The 18,053-nt window shown below is 35.5% G+C and overlaps 2 protein-coding genes across 2 annotated transcripts; both read right to left on the bottom strand.

The window, feature by feature from the left end:
* Nucleotides 1-5,388: 5,388 nt before the first annotated feature.
* Nucleotides 5,389-6,453, bottom strand: LOC115229929 (protein FAM200B-like). Its single transcript, XM_029800191.1, has one exon. The coding sequence runs from the start codon at nt 6,451-6,453 to the stop codon at nt 5,389-5,391; it is 1,065 nt and encodes a 354-aa protein (XP_029656051.1).
* A 103-nt stretch (nt 6,454-6,556) lies between these two features.
* Nucleotides 6,557-7,210, bottom strand: LOC115229928 (zinc finger BED domain-containing protein 5-like). The gene has a single exon (XM_029800190.1). The coding sequence runs from the start codon at nt 7,208-7,210 to the stop codon at nt 6,557-6,559; it is 654 nt and encodes a 217-aa protein (XP_029656050.1).
* Nucleotides 7,211-18,053: the final 10,843 nt, after the last annotated feature.

The following is an 18,053-nucleotide window of genomic DNA, read 5'->3' as shown; positions in this document are numbered from 1 at the left end:
CGGACAGGATGGGACTTGAGCTGCGACATCTATCTCGCCACACATTTTAGGGGAGTTACTGGACAACGGAAGGCAAGAAGGGCAGAGTAGTTTTGGGATAATAGCTGCGGATTTTTTTGGGATTTTAAGGCAGCTAAGGTGGAGGAAGGTGAAACACGAAGAGCAGCGAAGACCGTTCTTTTTGGAGGAGGATGAGAGGCAAATGCCACATGGGGTGTTTTCATGGAGAAAATGCTTGTGGGCCATTGAAGAGGTATGAAAAGATAGAGAGTGATAAAAGTGAGTTAGTAGATAGAGTAAAGATAAGATTGAGAAAGAAAAATAGAGAGATAGAGAGACAAGAAATAGAGGGAAGAACAACATTGGAAAGAAAGATAAAAAGGGGGTAAATTGGAAAAAAAAAAAAGAAAAATAAGAAAGGAAGATTGGATTGGGTGGATTGATTTAGAACGAGATAGGAACGAGACAAGAAAACACCACAAGAACCAACACGTGAAAAAAAAAAAAAAAACGGGAAAGCAATCGTCTGGGATGCGACATGCTCTGATACTTTCGCATCATCATGTCTTTCCTTGTCGGCGGTCGAGGCTGGCTCAGCAGCCAAGAGGGCGGAGACGAAGAAGGCATCTAAGTACGCCTCCCTGATGGACCGTTTCATCTTCGAACCGGTGTCAGTGGAAACTTCCGGTGTACTTGGCCCGTCTACTCTCCGTTTCCTCTCGAAGATCGGAAGGTCATTGGGAAGGGCAAGGAACGACCCCCGTGAACTGATGTGGCTTTTTGAGCGCATCTCTCTCGCAGTTCTAAGGGGGAACTGTTCCTCGATCCTCCTCTCGGCTGCGGTTCCGCCTCTTAATTAGTGATTTCTTTACCTTATAAACCATTAGTAATCAAAAAAAAAAAAAAATTCGCATAATATTTTCATGATCATCTATATCTGCATTTACCTGAGAAGCATAAGTTTTAATAATCTCTAGAGCTCTGAAGGCTTCTGAGAGATCAACTTTTTTCTCATTTGATTCCTCTTCAATAATTGTTTCCTAAGTATAATTATTAATAAATCACTAACTGATTGAACTTTTTTTGACTGTAATGTACCAGCTTGTTCAGATTTGTCTAAAAATTCGATTAGCTCTTCATTTTCAGTATATCCGTAATCAACAAATTCACTATAAGATATTGGATCGTCAATTTGAAATTTCTTAATTATTTCTTCATAATTATTTTCGTAGTTCTTAGATTCACTGTTGATTGTGATTGTTTCACATTTTATCCATTGTGCATGACGGAAACAATTTTTGATGGTCGTAGGAGTAACTTTATCCAAGCGAAGAATGTTAATGTCGCAGCAGTTTTAAGGGTGATTCCATTAATTGCATTCTGAAATTTTCCCCTGCCTCGACCTTTTCGATTATATCATTTATTTTCAAATTGGTAAATTCGGCTTTAAGCATTTTATAATTCCTTGATCCATTGGTTGCAAGAGCGAGGATGTTCTAGAAGGCAAAAAAAGAATTTCAATTGAGTTTAACGTGACAATAATTTGATGAGATGGACATTGATCTATTACAAGTAGAATTTTTCTTTTTTTCTTTGCAAGTTCAGAATCAAAATCACTGAGCCACTTGTTAAAAATTTCACGGTTCATCCATGCCTTATTGGAATGGGTGTAGGTAACATATTTTCCAATGTTGAAATTTTTAAAACACCTTGGACTTTTGAATCTTCCTATCATCACAGGCCTTCTTTTATCGGAACCAGAACAATTTGCGCATAATAGTAACGAAAATCGATCCTTCGACAACTTTATTCCAGGCCGTGATTTGGTGCACACACTTTTGGAAGGAATCGCCTTGTAAAAACACCAGTTTCATCTGCATTATAAACATTGTCCAATCCATATTGTTCAATTTTTAAACTCATTGTTTCATTAAAATCAGTAATAGATTTTTCATCATGATTTACTGATCCACTGTCTCCGTGAAATTTTCTTAACTTGATACCATTTCGTAATTTAAACTTTTCTAGCCACCCACGACTTGGTTTAAATTCTGGAAAATTTTTTTCCAAATTTAAGAGCTTTTGCAATTAACATCAAATCTGATAGAATTGCTCCTCTAGATTCCATTAAGTTAATCCATGTTATCATCGCTACATCAATTTCATTAAATTTGAGTTTTGGAATTCTCGTTATGTTTAATTTTTTGATGTCAGTCCTATTCAAAAGGTCCGATTTTGATTTAAGGTCGTTTATAGTTCTCGGAGAAATTTTCTTTTTTAACCGTGAAGAAAAATCCTGGAAATTTGAGGTGCAAAAAACGAATGGGTTGTCAGAATATAACGTAGTATAGAAATTTTTTCGTTGATAGAAAGTCTAACACAGCGACGCATCACAAAAATACAATTTAACGTGTAATGAGAATTATAAATGTTAATTAATTTAACTTACAATTAGATAAAAAATTATTTTTCATAATACACAAGCTGCAACGGAAACCATTGGAACGACTGCATTCAGAAACCACTCAAACCCATTGAATCCAAATGTTGCCGAAATGGCAACAAAACAAAAAGCCATCCAACTGAAAATTGAAAACACCAACGACAAGGAGGCAAAGGAAAAACTCAAAAGAGAACGTAGGAAAATATCGAGAACAATCAAGAAGGAAAATCTTAAATACGTGAAAGCTTTATTAAACTCTCGAATATCAGAAGTTGAAGACTTAAAGGATGGTGCGCAAATGTACGCAGCATCAGACTACTACGCCGACGACAACAGAAAACAAAACTGGTTGTGCACGATGAACATGGGAAAACAATTGGAAACCCAATCGAAATGGTAAATACAATCGCCGACCACTTCGAAATACTATTCAATGGCAGGGCCGATGCTCTCGATGAGGGTGAAGAACGTTATCTAAACAACAAAATAACACACCTTGAAGTTTTGAAGGCTATAAAAAAATAAAAAACAACCGTGCGGCGGGTCCAGACAACATCAACGGTGAATTGATAAAGTACTCCCCAATGGAGATCTCAACTATAATCACAAATCTCCTGAACGAGATGTTCCATGGAAATACCATACCGCCTATTGGGAAAGGAACGCTAATTCCTCTCCAAAAACCAACAAGCCGCAAGGTCCTCTTAACAACATTCGCCCAATCATACTCTTGAACACAATAAGGAAAATCTTCTCACTCGTAACACTGGAACGTATTAAGGACCCTGTTAATGAATATCTGTCGGCTAGCCAAAGTGGATTCAGGCCTGGGCGATCAACTGCAGATGTAGTATGGGGACATAGATGGATCTGTGCCATATCTCAGAAATTTAAAATGGCGACCACAATATTGGGCATTGATATGAGCAGGGCATTTGATACAATCCGCAGAGACAAGCTAATGGAGATCCTCAAAACTATTCTTGACAATGACTCGATCAGAATGGTTCGAGCACTACTTATAGACACCGAGTTAACGGTGAAGATCGGACCCGTACAATCAATCTTTCAAAACAAGCATTGGGACGCCCCAAGGTGATTCAATATCACCTGTACTATTCATTGTCTATCTTGAAGCGGCACTAAGAGATCTGAGAAAACTAGTGAAGTCTACTTCAATAACTGAAGTGATATATGCCGACGATGTAGACTTTTTGTCTCATGATAAGTCGACTCTCGAAGAACTGCTGAACATTGCTCCTCAGGCACTGGAAAAATGGTTCTTAAAAGTGAACATAGAAAAAACCGAATATGTAACAATCAACCGGAGGCAAATAGAACAGACGAAAAATGGCGAAACTCGAAAAAGTTGGAACTCTTTTAGGAGATAGTGAAGACATTATGAGGAAAGATGCTATCGACTGTTGCACTTAACAAACTGCGGACCACTTGGCTACGAAACCGCGAGGTTGGAACGGCCTTACGTGCCAAATTATACAATGCTTTTATTAAACCCATACTTTTGTACAACGGAGGAACATGGGGAATATCTGAGTCTGAATCAAAATCTCTTGATGCATTCCATAGAAGACAGTTAGAATTCTTATTGGCATCAACTGGCCAAAGAAAATCAAGAACTCCACCCTATACAATATCTGCAACAGCAGACCCGTCAGTGTGGACATTACCGAAGCACGTTGGCGCCTATTGGGCCACATTCTAAGACTCGACCAGGATGTTTATGCTAACTGGGCAATGGAATCATATTACGCAAAGGACGAAAGATCTGCGTCCCGAGGACGCCCACGAAATACATTACCTATTGTAATCTCAAAGAACTACAACGCGTTAAAAGACAACTGAAAAATGGAGACGACCTAGATACTCTCAGGAGTATAGCATACAACCGCACATCATGGAAAATTATGACCGAAAAGATAGTCTCATATGTGGCACATGTGGGAACTTAATTAGTTTAAATTACATTATGTTCCTATGACAGTGCTAATAATAATAATAATAATAAAAAATATTTAAAACAGCAGGAAGAATATTTGAGAAAATTCTGCAAAAATATTCTCTCCTAAAACAATGCCTTGTTCACACAGATGGTCTGATTCGGCACTTGTGTGCACGTTTTATCAATATTTTGGCAGAAGCATGTATACGAGGGAAACTATTTTGTTGGTTTTTTGAATATTTTAATGACTGATGTTTACTTTTGGGGATGGTTGAGTGCATATTCCGTAAGCACGTGACTAAACTGGCAAATATTTGTGAACCTCCCTTCCTGGTTATGCACATGCCAGTGCTGATCCTGCTCGTCTTGGCCTCATTGGGAAACCTCATTCGTCTTGGCCTCAAGTCCAAGTAATAGTCCTTCTCCACAGCCATTACTATTCCAGTCTTTTAGCAAGAAGTCTTCCGGGACGTTTTGGAAAGACTGTAATGTATTTTAAAAATCAGGATGTCGGGTCTACCTCAGGACGTGTCCCATCAGAGGGACTGATTGCATAAATATTTTTGAAATAGTCATACTATTTGGATAGTCACATTATCTTAAACTGGCAAGAAACTTTGGAGTTATGCAAGTCTCTCGAGCATCTAAGCGCCGTCCGTGAAGATGGTCCAGATTATAAAATTCAAAAATTATAATTTAATTATATTATGTCACATGCCTCGGGATTACTATGGCCCCACTCGTTACCTCCGAATTAATTTCTGAAAATATTGATTAATGATTTTTCAATTTTTTAGAAAAATTATAATCACATCACAACGATAAAATTCAACCTATATATTAGGTCAATTAGAGCAGTGTTTCTCAACCTTTTTTTCCCTGAGCCCATTTTCAGGGTCATATAAAATCTCAGGCCCATTGCCTTTAATAAAACTTTGATTAACAAAAAAGTATTTTTATTAACATAAAAAATCTTATTAAAATGTCAATGACTACACTGCTCTTGATGTCTATCTATCAATTTGTCAAGTTGAATTTCCAGATCTTGGTTCAACCTCAAACGTAAGTCTCCTCTCTTCTCAATCTGCAATTGATTGCGTTTTTTTGTGAGTAAATCGTTTGTTGCAGAAAATCCTGTCTCAACCAACCAAGTGGTGGGAAAGCCAAGTACAAACGGAACAACTTTTTCAAAGAGTAATGGATGAATCGATTCTACTTTCATCCATCCATATAAGCCATCCCTTTCAATATTTTTCATTAATACTTTGTTCTCCTTCAGTTCAAGAAGTTCTCCAGCAATAATAGGATCAATGTCTTTTTCACTTAATACGTCAAAATGTGCTATATCTATAATCCAACTAGGCGGATTCATTTCGATGATATCTTTAAATCTTCTAGTCATATCTTCTTTCAAGCATTTCAAGTGGTCAGTGCAGCTTGCGATTACTTCTGAGCTCGGAGCAGTTTTGGCAAAATTACAAAAATAAGCAAATTCATTTTTTTGAAGATGCATCTTCCAGAGACATAACTTGTTCAAAAAAGAGCGTACTTTCTCAGCACTATCTATCAGATTAGCATTTCGCCCTTGCAGTGTCATGTTCAGTTGGTTGACATGTGCGAATAAGTCAGCCAGGTAAAAAATCCTTGCTTTTGTATCGTTGTTATTTATCACTGAAAACAAAGTCTCAGCTTTATCTTTCTGCTTCTTGCTACAAGCTTGTGTTTTCATGTCATGAACAAAAATAAGAACCATATCCCACATTTCAGCAAGACGAACTAGGGAATTTCCTTTGGAAAGCCATCTCACTTCAGTGTGCATGAGGAGTCTCTGGTGGTCCTCATGTTCACATAAATGTTGAAATAGGCGGTCATGCAAAGCATTGGCTTTGACAAAATTCACTGTTGAAACAGCGACTTTCAATGCATGTTCCATGTCATCATTGAGAGATTTAGCACAAAGATGTTCTCGATGGATGATGCAATGAATTGCCAATATATGAGGGGCAACTTTTTTTAATTTAGCTACAAAGCCATTCTGTTTGCCGGTCATAGCGCTGGCACCGTCTGTTGCAATCTGCAACAGATTTGACAGAGGGATCCCATTATCGTACAGATAGTCGTAAACAGCCGCATATATAGTGTCGCTTCGTGTGTCAATCAACTTTTTTATATAACATTTCTTCATGAATTGCCATTGCATCAATATATCGGACATAAGTAAGTAATAAGGCAGAATTGTTGATTGTTGTCTCATCAATTTGTAGTGAGAACTTAGAAACTTTTAATTTTTCCACAAGCTGTTTCTCGAGGTTTTCTGCCATTTCAATTTGCCTTCTCTTCACTGTGTCATTAGACAATGGGATTTTTTGTAGAATGTTGGCAGCCTGTTCTCCTAGCAGTTCTTTAGCACAGATCAACATTGCTGGCTTCACCAGACGTTCTGCAATTGTATGTGGCTTCCCCACCTTAGCAACCAGTTCACTCACTGCATAACTGACTTTTAGTGTCTTGTTATTATGCTCATTTGCTTTTTTTAAGCAGAATTCTAAAGTTTTTGGAGCATTCTTTTGGCGTAACTCCACTTTCTTCCTGAAATAGCTGCGCTCCTTTCCAACAGAAGCAGGATGCTTCAACTGTTGATGGGCGAACAATTTTGATTTCTTCATGGAAACATTTGTCATTACTAAGCCACAGTCCACACATTCAGGCCTCTTAGAATCAGCACTTGATGGGATGAAGCCTAGTAATAAAAAATCAGTCTGGTATTTGCGTGTAGTCTTCCTTTTTTCCTTGTGTACTTTTGACATGAACTATACAATCAGGCCTATAATATTTAAATTTAAATATGACAATATCATTAAATTAAAAACAAATCAAATCAATTTGAAAATAATAACGAATAAAGATTTATTAGTATTAGTATTAACATATTTTCTTTGAGGCCCACTCCAGGCCCAATTAAATCTTCAGGCCCATTTCAAAATTTCTCAGGCCCACAAGTGGGCCTGGGGCCCAACGTTGAGAAACACTGAATTAGAGTACAATTTAATGATATACTAAAAGATGCTTTAAAACAAATAAATTAAAATAATTATTTTATACAACAAACCATTTTGACTGATAGCACATTAAAACATATTTTAAAAATGTGAATTGTGTGAAACGCTTTAAAGGCACATAATTTGATAGTTTTATAATTAACTCTAACCAGTTTTTTAGTTTTATTTAAAACATTTTTTGAAATGTAAAAAGATAAAGGTTTAAAATCATCTGTATCTCTTATAAAAAACTCAAACTTTATCCAGTTTTTTAGTTTAAAATCATATATAGATCTGAAGTTTAAACGAAAAATTAAATTGTCCTTTTTTGATTCTTTTCATGTGAACAATCTTTGTATCTCCATTCGAAAATTCTACTTTAAATTTTTTCAAACCCTAAACCCAACCATTCCCTAACCTTCACCACCCTAACCCTAACCTTCACCCAAACCCTAACCTTCACCCAAACCCTAACCTTCACCCAAACCCTAACCTTCACCCTAACCCTAACCTATACCCTAACCCTAACCTATACCCTAACCATAACCATGAGATAAAACAGCATGCTTAATTTATTGTTTTTTAATGATAATGGTAAGCATTATTATTATTATTTGCAACATACGTAGAATCATATTAGTTATAATTTTACTCGTGCAGCATTAAAAACAATCCTTTGAACCAGCCTCCTCCAACCTCCTCTCTTCGTGAGCGAGTTTTCCTCAGCTCGTCCAGATCCTCCCACTCCTTAGCCTTTTCTTCACACATTTCAGGTCTCCGTCAAGTGTTTCCGGCAGCGTAACACGTGACGTCCACGGAAGCTCGATCCCTCTTTCAGGAAGTAGCCCTCCATTGCTATGTAGCTGGGGCAAGCATGTCCATTCGTAGAATATGGCCAAATAACCTCCACCGCATATTAACAATTTCCACACTCAGAGGGCCAGTTCTGCATCTATTGTATAGCGATTCCTGGTTGATTCTTATAGGCCAGTTCAATCCCAGTAGGGATCTAAGTTGCCTGCGGTGAAAAGAATCGAGTCCACGTTGTTCAGTACTAGACATTCCCCAGGTCGCCGAATTATATGTCAGGATTGGTTTGACAAAGGCTTCATACATCCTCAGACGAAGTGACGTACAAGTCGTCGTTTGCCGATCCACTCTTTCTTCTATGGTGGTTAAGCTTGAAAAAATAAAATCCATAATATTATTAATTTTTAAATTAATAAGTAAATATATTTCAATCATTTTAATATTTAAATTGAAATTTTAAAAATTTAGAGCAATGGTAACGAGCGGGGGCATGGTAACGAACAGGGCATGTGACATATTATAATAAAATTCGTTTTAATATACTTAATTTTTATTTTGGAAAACCTAATGTAATCAAATAACCACGTTGCTACTAATAATTCATTTGGTTGTTGTGGATATTTTTGTTTATATAATCATCTTTTATTTGATATTAATGGTTGAATTTTTATTTTCTGTTTAAAATGGATTAAATATATTGTTGATTTACAGAAGTTCTTATAATATAGGATAATCTGTAATTGAATTGGTTTTATTTCGACGATAATTTAATCTTTTTTATCACCTTCATCATTTATATCTTTTCATTTTTACTATTTAATTCTTCACCTTTACTTTTTTATTTTTCCATCTTTATTATTTAATCTTTTCATCTTCATCATTTAATCTTATTTTATTTTCCCATGTGTCATGCTGGTTCAATTATTTTTTTAATTTAAATGATAAAAATCAGACAATCTAGTTATTAAGTGCCCCAGGTTGGATAATACCCCCTTAAAAATTTATTAAAATCAAACGAAAATAACCTGATAATTAATTAAAAATAACTTGATAATGGAATTAAGTCGATTTATTCAATTTTTATCAATTTTTGGTTTTAATGAATTTTACCAAGAGTCTGCAGAAACCGGCATCACCAATTTTTCCGAATCAATTACGTATTTTATTATGTCGCGATCCACGCTGGCGACCATCAGTTTGACAGGTGATGTATTTTAATTGATGTATTTTTGTATCAATCAAAAAAAACTAATGACATGTTAACACTTAAAAAAATTAACATTTTTTAACTCTGTTCATAGTAACGATCCTAGTCTCATTTTTGAATTCGATCTAAATGTTAGGAATGGTAACACACTAGTAATCTGTTATTTGACATTACTTCTTTCACTGTTCCCTTTTCTTCATATGGGGATTCAAATCTGCTCAGTTTTAATGATGGATTTGTTCCATAATCTTCTAATATTCGAACCTATAATGTTACTAATTAATTATACGTCATTCCCTTCTTCAAAATCATAGTCTGCACTCCCATCTTTTTATTCATTCTTTTAAAATACGGTGAATTCATATCTAGGGACGAAAAATTAAAAATAGTGTTATTTGTTTCTAACGATGCCTCAATATTTTCATCTAAATTATAAATGAAATAAAAACCTGGTATTTCACTAATCACGGTGTTAATTCCAGAAATACCCCTAAACTTTTTGAACGGCGTCTCATTTATTGGTGTGTGATGTGAAGTATTATAGGAAAATGTAACTTTTTCTAAAAATGAGCGCATGAGATAAGTTAGCTTCGGTATAAAGAGATAGTTCTTGAGCAAGAAAAGGCCTAAATGGGATTCAAGTTTGGAAATGCGGGAGAATGGAGTTTCCAATTCTTCGAGCCTGTTACATAAAGCCTTCCTAGTAGACTTGCTATTGATTGGAGAACCCAGAATGATAAGGTCATCAAGCTGGGTGATGCACAGGTCTTCAATGTGGTGAGATAAGGTGGAAAAAATAAGTTTGAATTCTGAAGGGCTCGCAGACAAACATATCAGCTCAGATTTGGATCCATTCAAAGCGAGTCCAATGGAAGCAAAACCAGAAATAATTTTTTCTACATCATTCTTGACGATCTCCAAAGCCCCACCAAGAGTAACATTATCGAGGTACCAAATGTTGACCTCAGAGGACAATTGGCGGGCAATGTGATCAACACCGAGTGAGAATAAAAGAGGCCCAAGAGGGTCGCCTTGTTGAATACCAGTTTCGGACATAATAACATTGTCGGCAAACAAGAGACAGCTGGGGGAGGCGTAAGACAGATGGACGATCGGATATAAGGCAGGGAAACGGCTTCGGACAGTTTCAAGGGTATGATCGCGCCGAATCGAGTTGAACGCGTTTTTGACATCAATTTTAAGGAGAAATGGGATTTCATTACATTTTGCAGAAGTCAGCTGCCGTATGCCATGGGCGGCTTCTTCGCAAGCTCCTTTCACGCCCACGCCCAGTTGAATAGGCATAAGGTTTGGTTAAACCTCTTTGGCCTTCCATAAATATGCTTAATTTTGTTTTCCTCGCATAGTTGAGCCATAAGTTGGTTTTTGAATTCCAACCCGTTGTCCGTTTGCAAGATCTGACAATATCCAATTTGATAAAACAATTTTTGGAATTTATTCACCACTTCTTCAATTAAATTTTAAGTCTTACCAGAAGCAGTTTTATTTTTTAAAGATTTGCAGACAACAAATTTGCTGTGGATGTCAATAATTGTCAGTATCCAATTACATCCATCGTTAAACTCTTTATATCTTCTAACATCAATAAGATCCGCCTGGAATCTTTCATTGGGTTTTCCTGCAGTTACATGGTAATTAGAATCCGACACCTAGGTATTTAAAAAAAAAATACTTTCAATGGTAGGGCAAATTTACAAATTTCGCATTCTTTTATAATTTGTTCGATGATTGGAGGACGTTTTACAGTGAAATAGAATTCACTACGTCATTCAGATCTTTAAGTGTGCACGTGTCTTTATCAACTTCGGATATTTCGTATATAATTGAATCGATCTGATCGTACAAGGGATATTTTCGATTATTCGGATTTGCATCAATATCGTGTCTGAGTAGAACATTATCTCCTACGGCTAAATCCTCATCAAATTTCCATTTCCGCCTCCCTTTCATTTTTTCTCCAGCGAGAACATGGCTTTCATATACACTTTCTTGATTCAAAGAATCGTCCTTGTTTTCGAAATAATCGGATCAATTATCTCCGATTGACATAATTCGACCGCTTCATTTCCTTCGAATGATAATAACGCCGATCTTATTTCCTCCGGGATTAGATTATTTCCTCGCATAAAAATTCCAAAAGGTGTTCTCTTAGTCCATGTTATATTTATAAACGATTTCTTGATAAAAGTCTTTATGGTTTTCAAAAGACCCATTTGAGGCACTAGTTGAGCTAATCCAGCTTTTGATCGATTGATTGTGTCCTCATATGTTTAATCTATAATAATTATGTAACGATCACCTCGATAGTTTTTAGTTTAAGTTCCTTTTCTTCTTGGGGAAAAAAGCGTAACCTCTGGTTTTTGTATTTTATCCCTTCCTCCTCGAAAATTAACTGTTCTGCTAATTTTCTGTATCTTTTTTCAGATTTCTGAAATCGGTCCATATAAAAAACATCTATTTGAATATTTTTGATTACTTCAAGTTTATGTTTGGTAAGGTTGAGTAAAACTATTTCTAAAATATATATTTGATCAATTATACCTATTATAACCAAGAAATTCTCTCCCGGGTACGCTGGATAGGGACCTAAAGAGGGCTGGTAAAGAACTGTAGAACGGGGACGATTTCGATGCACTACGGGACGTCGGCCAATATCGCGGGAAATGGAATAAACTAATTACTCGTATTGTTTTCTGTGCTGCACAAGCTTTGTCATGATCCATGGCATCGCGAAAGTGCCTATAATAATTCCTTTCTAACATCCCTTAATGCGGATTCTAAATAGATTACAAAGAGGACTGGCGAAAGAGAGTTCCCTTGCGGAGAACCAATCCCGGTAGTAAATTTATCCGAATAGTCTCTCCCCATTTTCACTCCGAGGCTCGCTGGAGACTTTTTGGACATGTCCTGAGAATGGACGAAATGATTCCTTGCAATCAAATCTTTGACACGTAGCATTATCAAGAACAATTAAATTTTGTGAAAACATTTCATTATTACTTTTTTGTAATCAATTGTTGGAAATATTACTAGTTATCCATGCATTTTTATATGCATAGTATATAACCTACATGTATAATTTAAAAACATTACTCCATAATCATCAGTTCTAATATTTTTAAGGCATCTGGGTGATTTATACTTTCTAATACTTTTTTTCATCTTTAATGGAACAGCATAGAAGGATTGCTATGCTGATTCAATTAATTATTTTTTTTAATTTAATTTAAGAAGCTTGCTGCTTGGATCGAAAATGAGGCCCCTCGGAGTATGACTATTCCAATCATTCGCCATACAGTGGGGCCAAAAAGTCATGGAAAGCTTGCACATTTTGACTAAATTTAATAATTCTCCTCAAAAATAACTTTATTAATAGAAAGAAACTAATCACAAATGCATCATACCTACTATAAGCCAGGGGGGAGGACTGGATTGGCGATCAAACGACACTCTCCAGGGTCCTCTTAAGAACAGTTGACTCCATATAAGCCTGTAGAGATTTATCTACACCCAGTTCTTTTAAGTACCCCTTATGGTAATTAGTGACCAGTCCATCCCATGTTATCACACACGAAATGACATGGCCTTTGCACTGATGCATCGACACTAGCTTAATGTCAAGGAGGTCATACTTCCTCCTTTTCTCCACTTCCACCGTCTGCAAACGATCTAGATTAAGGCTTTGATTCCTTATTATTAAAAAAACATTCTTCTTTTTAAGGGGGAAAATTTGCGGCTAGGCTAGCGCCCTATCTCCCCTCTGACAAAGTTTTTATATGTCTTATAGCTTCAATTGACCTGTCCCGATAGCATACCAGGTCCACAATTTGGTCGGTAGCAGAGGCGTATTCTTCACCAGATGCATGCTTGTGTTCAATTACATACTTTCGAGAGTTTTTTTTCAGTATAACGGATTGAATGTAAGTTCTCGTTGCTTTTAAAATTTCGAGACAAATAATATAAAAACTGCAAAATCACTCTCTCAAAATTTATAAAAAAAACCTTTATTATAAATGTCGGGATTTTATACAACTTCCAATTCTTTTATATCAGAACTTTTTGGATTTTTCTTAACATCTGATTCAACAGTAGTGTTCAATCCTGGAATACCACCATATATTTAAAATGGACTAAGGCCTAGAAAATAAAAAAATGCAATTTACACATAAATGAACGAGCTCTCTGATTGTACAAAAATTCAGCTCTTCGAATGTTTTTATCCACTCTTTTTTATCATCCAAGGACATCAATTTGGATAAACTCCTCGTGATTGTCTGATTAAATCGTTCAACTATTCCCTGACTCTGAGGATTGCTCGACCTTTCATGAATTTGAGCAATTTTGAATTCTTTACTCAAATTAGAAATGTAAAAATTTTTGAATTCTGTCTCGTTATCAGACTGTAAATATTTCATAATCCATAAAAATGTCATTTAATTTTTTAGCGACTTGAATTACATTTTTAAAATTCGTGCAATGCAGCGATTAGGCGCGTTGCGTGCTTTCCGGCTGCGAAAAAGTGCCTGGCTACGCGTGTTTAACGCCATGGTGTTACCCGTGTTGACCTATGGCGTACATGCCTGGCTAAATTATCAAAAAATTAAATGAATATAAACACGAAATTTATCAATTTAGATTTTTTAGTTCAAAAAAGAAAGAAAATTTAATTTTTTAGAATGGCTGACTTCATTTGAGATTTGAAATTTTCCGATCTCGTTAACATTATTTTGTGTTATGAAGTTTATATTATTAACGTTACAGAAAAAGATGGTGTATTGCCAGATGGAATGACTCAGAATCAGAATGAGTCGAATTCTAGGAGGACTACATCATTATTTAGATTGTCCGACTCCAAAAAAGACGTAGTTTATTTTAAAACATACGGGATCTTATTATGTACCTTCATTTTCGAAGAAATAGAAGAAAATAAAATTTTATCGAAAATCTCAATCTAAAAATGGGCATCTAGACAAGACAAACTGCTTTTTTTCTTAAAGATACTGTTTATGGATCTTGCCTAAGTGAGGTTATGTTTGTTTTCAAATCCTGTTTTTAATGTCTGTCGAAAAATCTTATGAATACCGGGCCGGCAATTAAGCCCATAAGAGCCTATAGCATGAGAGAAGCCATCATTATTTAGTCTTATATTAGATATATTTTTTATCTAGTGGATTTACGTCATTATGCACATGAGAACGAAAATTACGCATGGCTTTTGGTTGGCTTTGATTCATTCTCAAGTTTTGTTGGACGTCACCACTATTGTTCAAATTAGCTATGGAAGTGTCCAAAGCAATAAATAAAATAATATTAATGTTTGGAAAACTTTTAATTCTTCATACGGGCAATGGGAAGGAATTTGTAAACGAAAGGATTTCCCGATTATGTAAGGAGTACAGGATAAACCACATGAGAGGTCGTGCAAGGTACTTTTTGGTGCAGAGGCAGGTAGAAAGACTGAACCAATCCTCAAAATATATGTTGCCCTCCATATGTTTGTCTGAAAATTTTGATTATAAATGGATTTCGATAATAGACAGGATAACAAGTTCATATAACTCAACGGTGCATTCGACAACGTCGTATGCGGTAAATGACATCTGTGTATTCAACATTGAGGACAAGGTTTTGCGAAGAGTTAGAACCGACACGAATTAAATAACGCGGAAGCGTGAACATCTGGAGTTTCAAATATCAAAAAAATGGTCGCAGAATTGTTTCGTAAGCCAGAATAGGGTTAGGGATACACACTTTTTGATTTTGAATACTTCTCTGCACCAAAGAACAAAATATGTCATGAATTATACGGACTGGATCTACATTTATTGAAAAACTACAAATTTTCAAAATACAATTTGCAAGTAGAGTTACCATTCATTTTCCAATACTTTTAAACCACAGCGATGATGAATAATATGAAAATTTCTGTTATTAGTGACTTAATCGATGAATTCGAAACTTGTTTTAATGATTTTAAGGAAGATCTGCCTAGTATGAAAATATTTCCGTCACCCATGGAAATAGATACTGCATTTGCTTTATGTGTATCATATAAGGTGGAGCTAATTGAAATGTAGGCAGATTTAATAGTTATCTCGTATTAAGGTCAAGTGAACTATAGAATTTCGAGTCAAATTCCACAATGAAAATATCCTAACTTGGTCAAAAATGGTTTAGGGTTTTTGAATGTTTAAAAAGCGACGCCTCTCTAGTGGAGCTCCAGCAATTAGTTGACTATCAACAAAAGCATAGGGAACAGAGGGGAAAAGACTTAGTAAATGTGAAAAATTGCTCAGTATGGTTGCGTTATAGTGAATTTTTGAAATTTTATCAAACCCAATCGTAAGGAATTGTTCAATCCCATCTTTTTCAAACTGAATTAAAATGTATATTTGGCTTTTCTTTCGAATTGGGTCTGTTAAGTGAGATGTGCAAAAAGAACTCCTTGTACTAGGTAGATAGATAGGTTATAAAAGGTTCGTTTTTCCTGCACAATTTTTTCCATAGATTAGATTAACTGCCAAGCTAAACGTGACAGCCTTGTTCACATAATTTCGAAAGTTGCAAAAGACGAGCTTATTAGTCTCATTTTTAAGGACTGACTTGGTTAGCATTTCTTTGAATTTTTTACAGGTAGAGCAAAGCTTTGTCATTGGTTCATACCAGGACGTGCAGGAAATTCATTTTTATGAATAAATTAAAACGAAATTCAAGGCTTCTCTGCACACGTAAGCAATTTCTTGTCGAGAATTCAATTTTGATATCTTAAGCAGTTATCTCTCCCATGAATTAAAGAACCGCTTTAAAAGAAGGGTGATTGCTTCTTCTTCAATCATGTTTGCTTTCGTCTGCGCTCGCATAATAACATCAAATGATTCTATTAAAATTTCGCCATAATAGAAATTGCTGGCTTAAAAGAGACAACTTTTCGAATGGTTTCAATCAGTTTGACAAGTTCCGTTTGCGAAACAATAATTTTCATGGCGTATCCCTTAATTACTTGCATTAAATGAAAAAATAAATTACTTATCTTCCTGTATCAACCCTGATGTTTAAGTATGCGTGCAATTGAGAGCTTTACTTCTCTTTCTTTAATGAATTGTCTTTTTTTCATGGTGTTTTTTTCAACGAGACCCAATTTGACCATCACGATTAATTTTTTAGGTACATTGCTAACATAATAATGCTTAATTTGCATTTTCAACATGGAAATCTCATAGTGATGAAAAAGTTTTCTTTCTAAATGTTCTTCGTAGATGAAGATATTTTCAAAATTATAGAGTGCCATTAAAAGCTGTTTTAAAAAAAGTTCGCCTTTGTTGATGACGACATAAGCATTCTGGAGCGACCCCCCGTGATCACGGTGAAATCTGATTTCGGTTCCCAAAAGGACAATGCCGAGTTGATAGGTCTCATAATTCTCATAGTCGTGATATGCTCGATTTGAGACCAGTTCTGACTCATCTTTTTCCCCATAGGTTCGAGTGTAATCTCCATTGCCTTTTACCTCAATTTTTCTGATAATTTTCTCGTTAAACAGGAGGAAAATGAAAAAAAGACTTATTTTACCAGATCTTGGAGTTCTCCTTGTCGCAGGTTGTTCAACTTACTACTATCAGAAAGGCATGTAACTTTGGGATGATGTTATTGTCATTAGTAGAGAAAAAAGTCAATAAAGTCAGGAGATCGGGTTTCGCATGTCCTCTCTCACTGGCGAGGCCCGTGAATCGAGATGGTTTTTCGTGCGGATATCCCTCGCAATAGTACGGTCTAACTCTTTCTCGATCGCGTCGGCTTCCCCCCGTTTAATTAATCAACATTAATTTTGAAAAAGAATTTCTAAGTATTAAAAAAAGACGATTCAAACGTTTCTTCCTACTACTAATGATTTTCACTAAATCTGTCTGAATAATTTCTTTCAGAAATATTCCCTTATATAAACTAAGGAATCCTGCGTTAATCAATTTTTTCATTCCGGTAAAAAAATATGTAAATATTCTTATTGGGAAAATAACGGATCTTCAAATCAGCTATCTTATCGATTGTATACCATAAGATTCTTTGCCGAATGTATCAATTGTATGTCAGCTTATGGATGATACGATTATGGATGACACGATTCGATGTGTAACATGTGCAAATGTAAAGGAAAAATTTTACTTAAAGGAAAAACCTACGTGTCAAAGTTTATGATTTCAGCCGGAAAAACACTAAAAAATCCTAATTTATTCCACGTAACATGTATTGCACATTTTATTCACTATTGTACACTAAGGATAAAAATAAATTATCCAGTAGTGGATAACTTAATTGCCCTTATAAAAGAACTTGTTTTTAAAAATAATAGTCGAAGGAAACTATTTGATGAAATAGGACTATCTCTAGAACCTATTGTTACTAGATGAGGAAACTGGCTCCGAGCAATCAAGTACTACCAGAAAATTATCCCAGAGTGTTGGAAATATGTAATTCGCTAGAAGGAAAATTCATATTGATTCGGAGAGCAATGAAATCAATAAAAAATAAAGAACTTTTTAATGATTTAAAAGAGATGTGGAATGAATATTCCACACA

Source organism: Octopus sinensis, unplaced genomic scaffold (assembly GCF_006345805.1).
Source record: "Octopus sinensis unplaced genomic scaffold, ASM634580v1 Contig13910, whole genome shotgun sequence".
In the NCBI taxonomy this organism is placed as follows: domain Eukaryota; kingdom Metazoa; phylum Mollusca; class Cephalopoda; order Octopoda; family Octopodidae; genus Octopus; species Octopus sinensis.
Note: the sequence above shows the minus strand (reverse complement) of the source record. Positions and strands in the feature narration are given on the sequence as shown.

What these genes read in the sequence shown, in the direction of transcription:
- LOC115229929 (XM_029800191.1), bottom strand. Translation starts at nt 6,453, where the DNA reads ATGACCGGCAAACAGAATGGCTTTGTAGCTAAATTAAAAAAAGTTGCC.
- LOC115229928 (XM_029800190.1), bottom strand. Translation starts at nt 7,210, where the DNA reads ATGTCAAAAGTACACAAGGAAAAAAGGAAGACTACACGCAAATACCAG.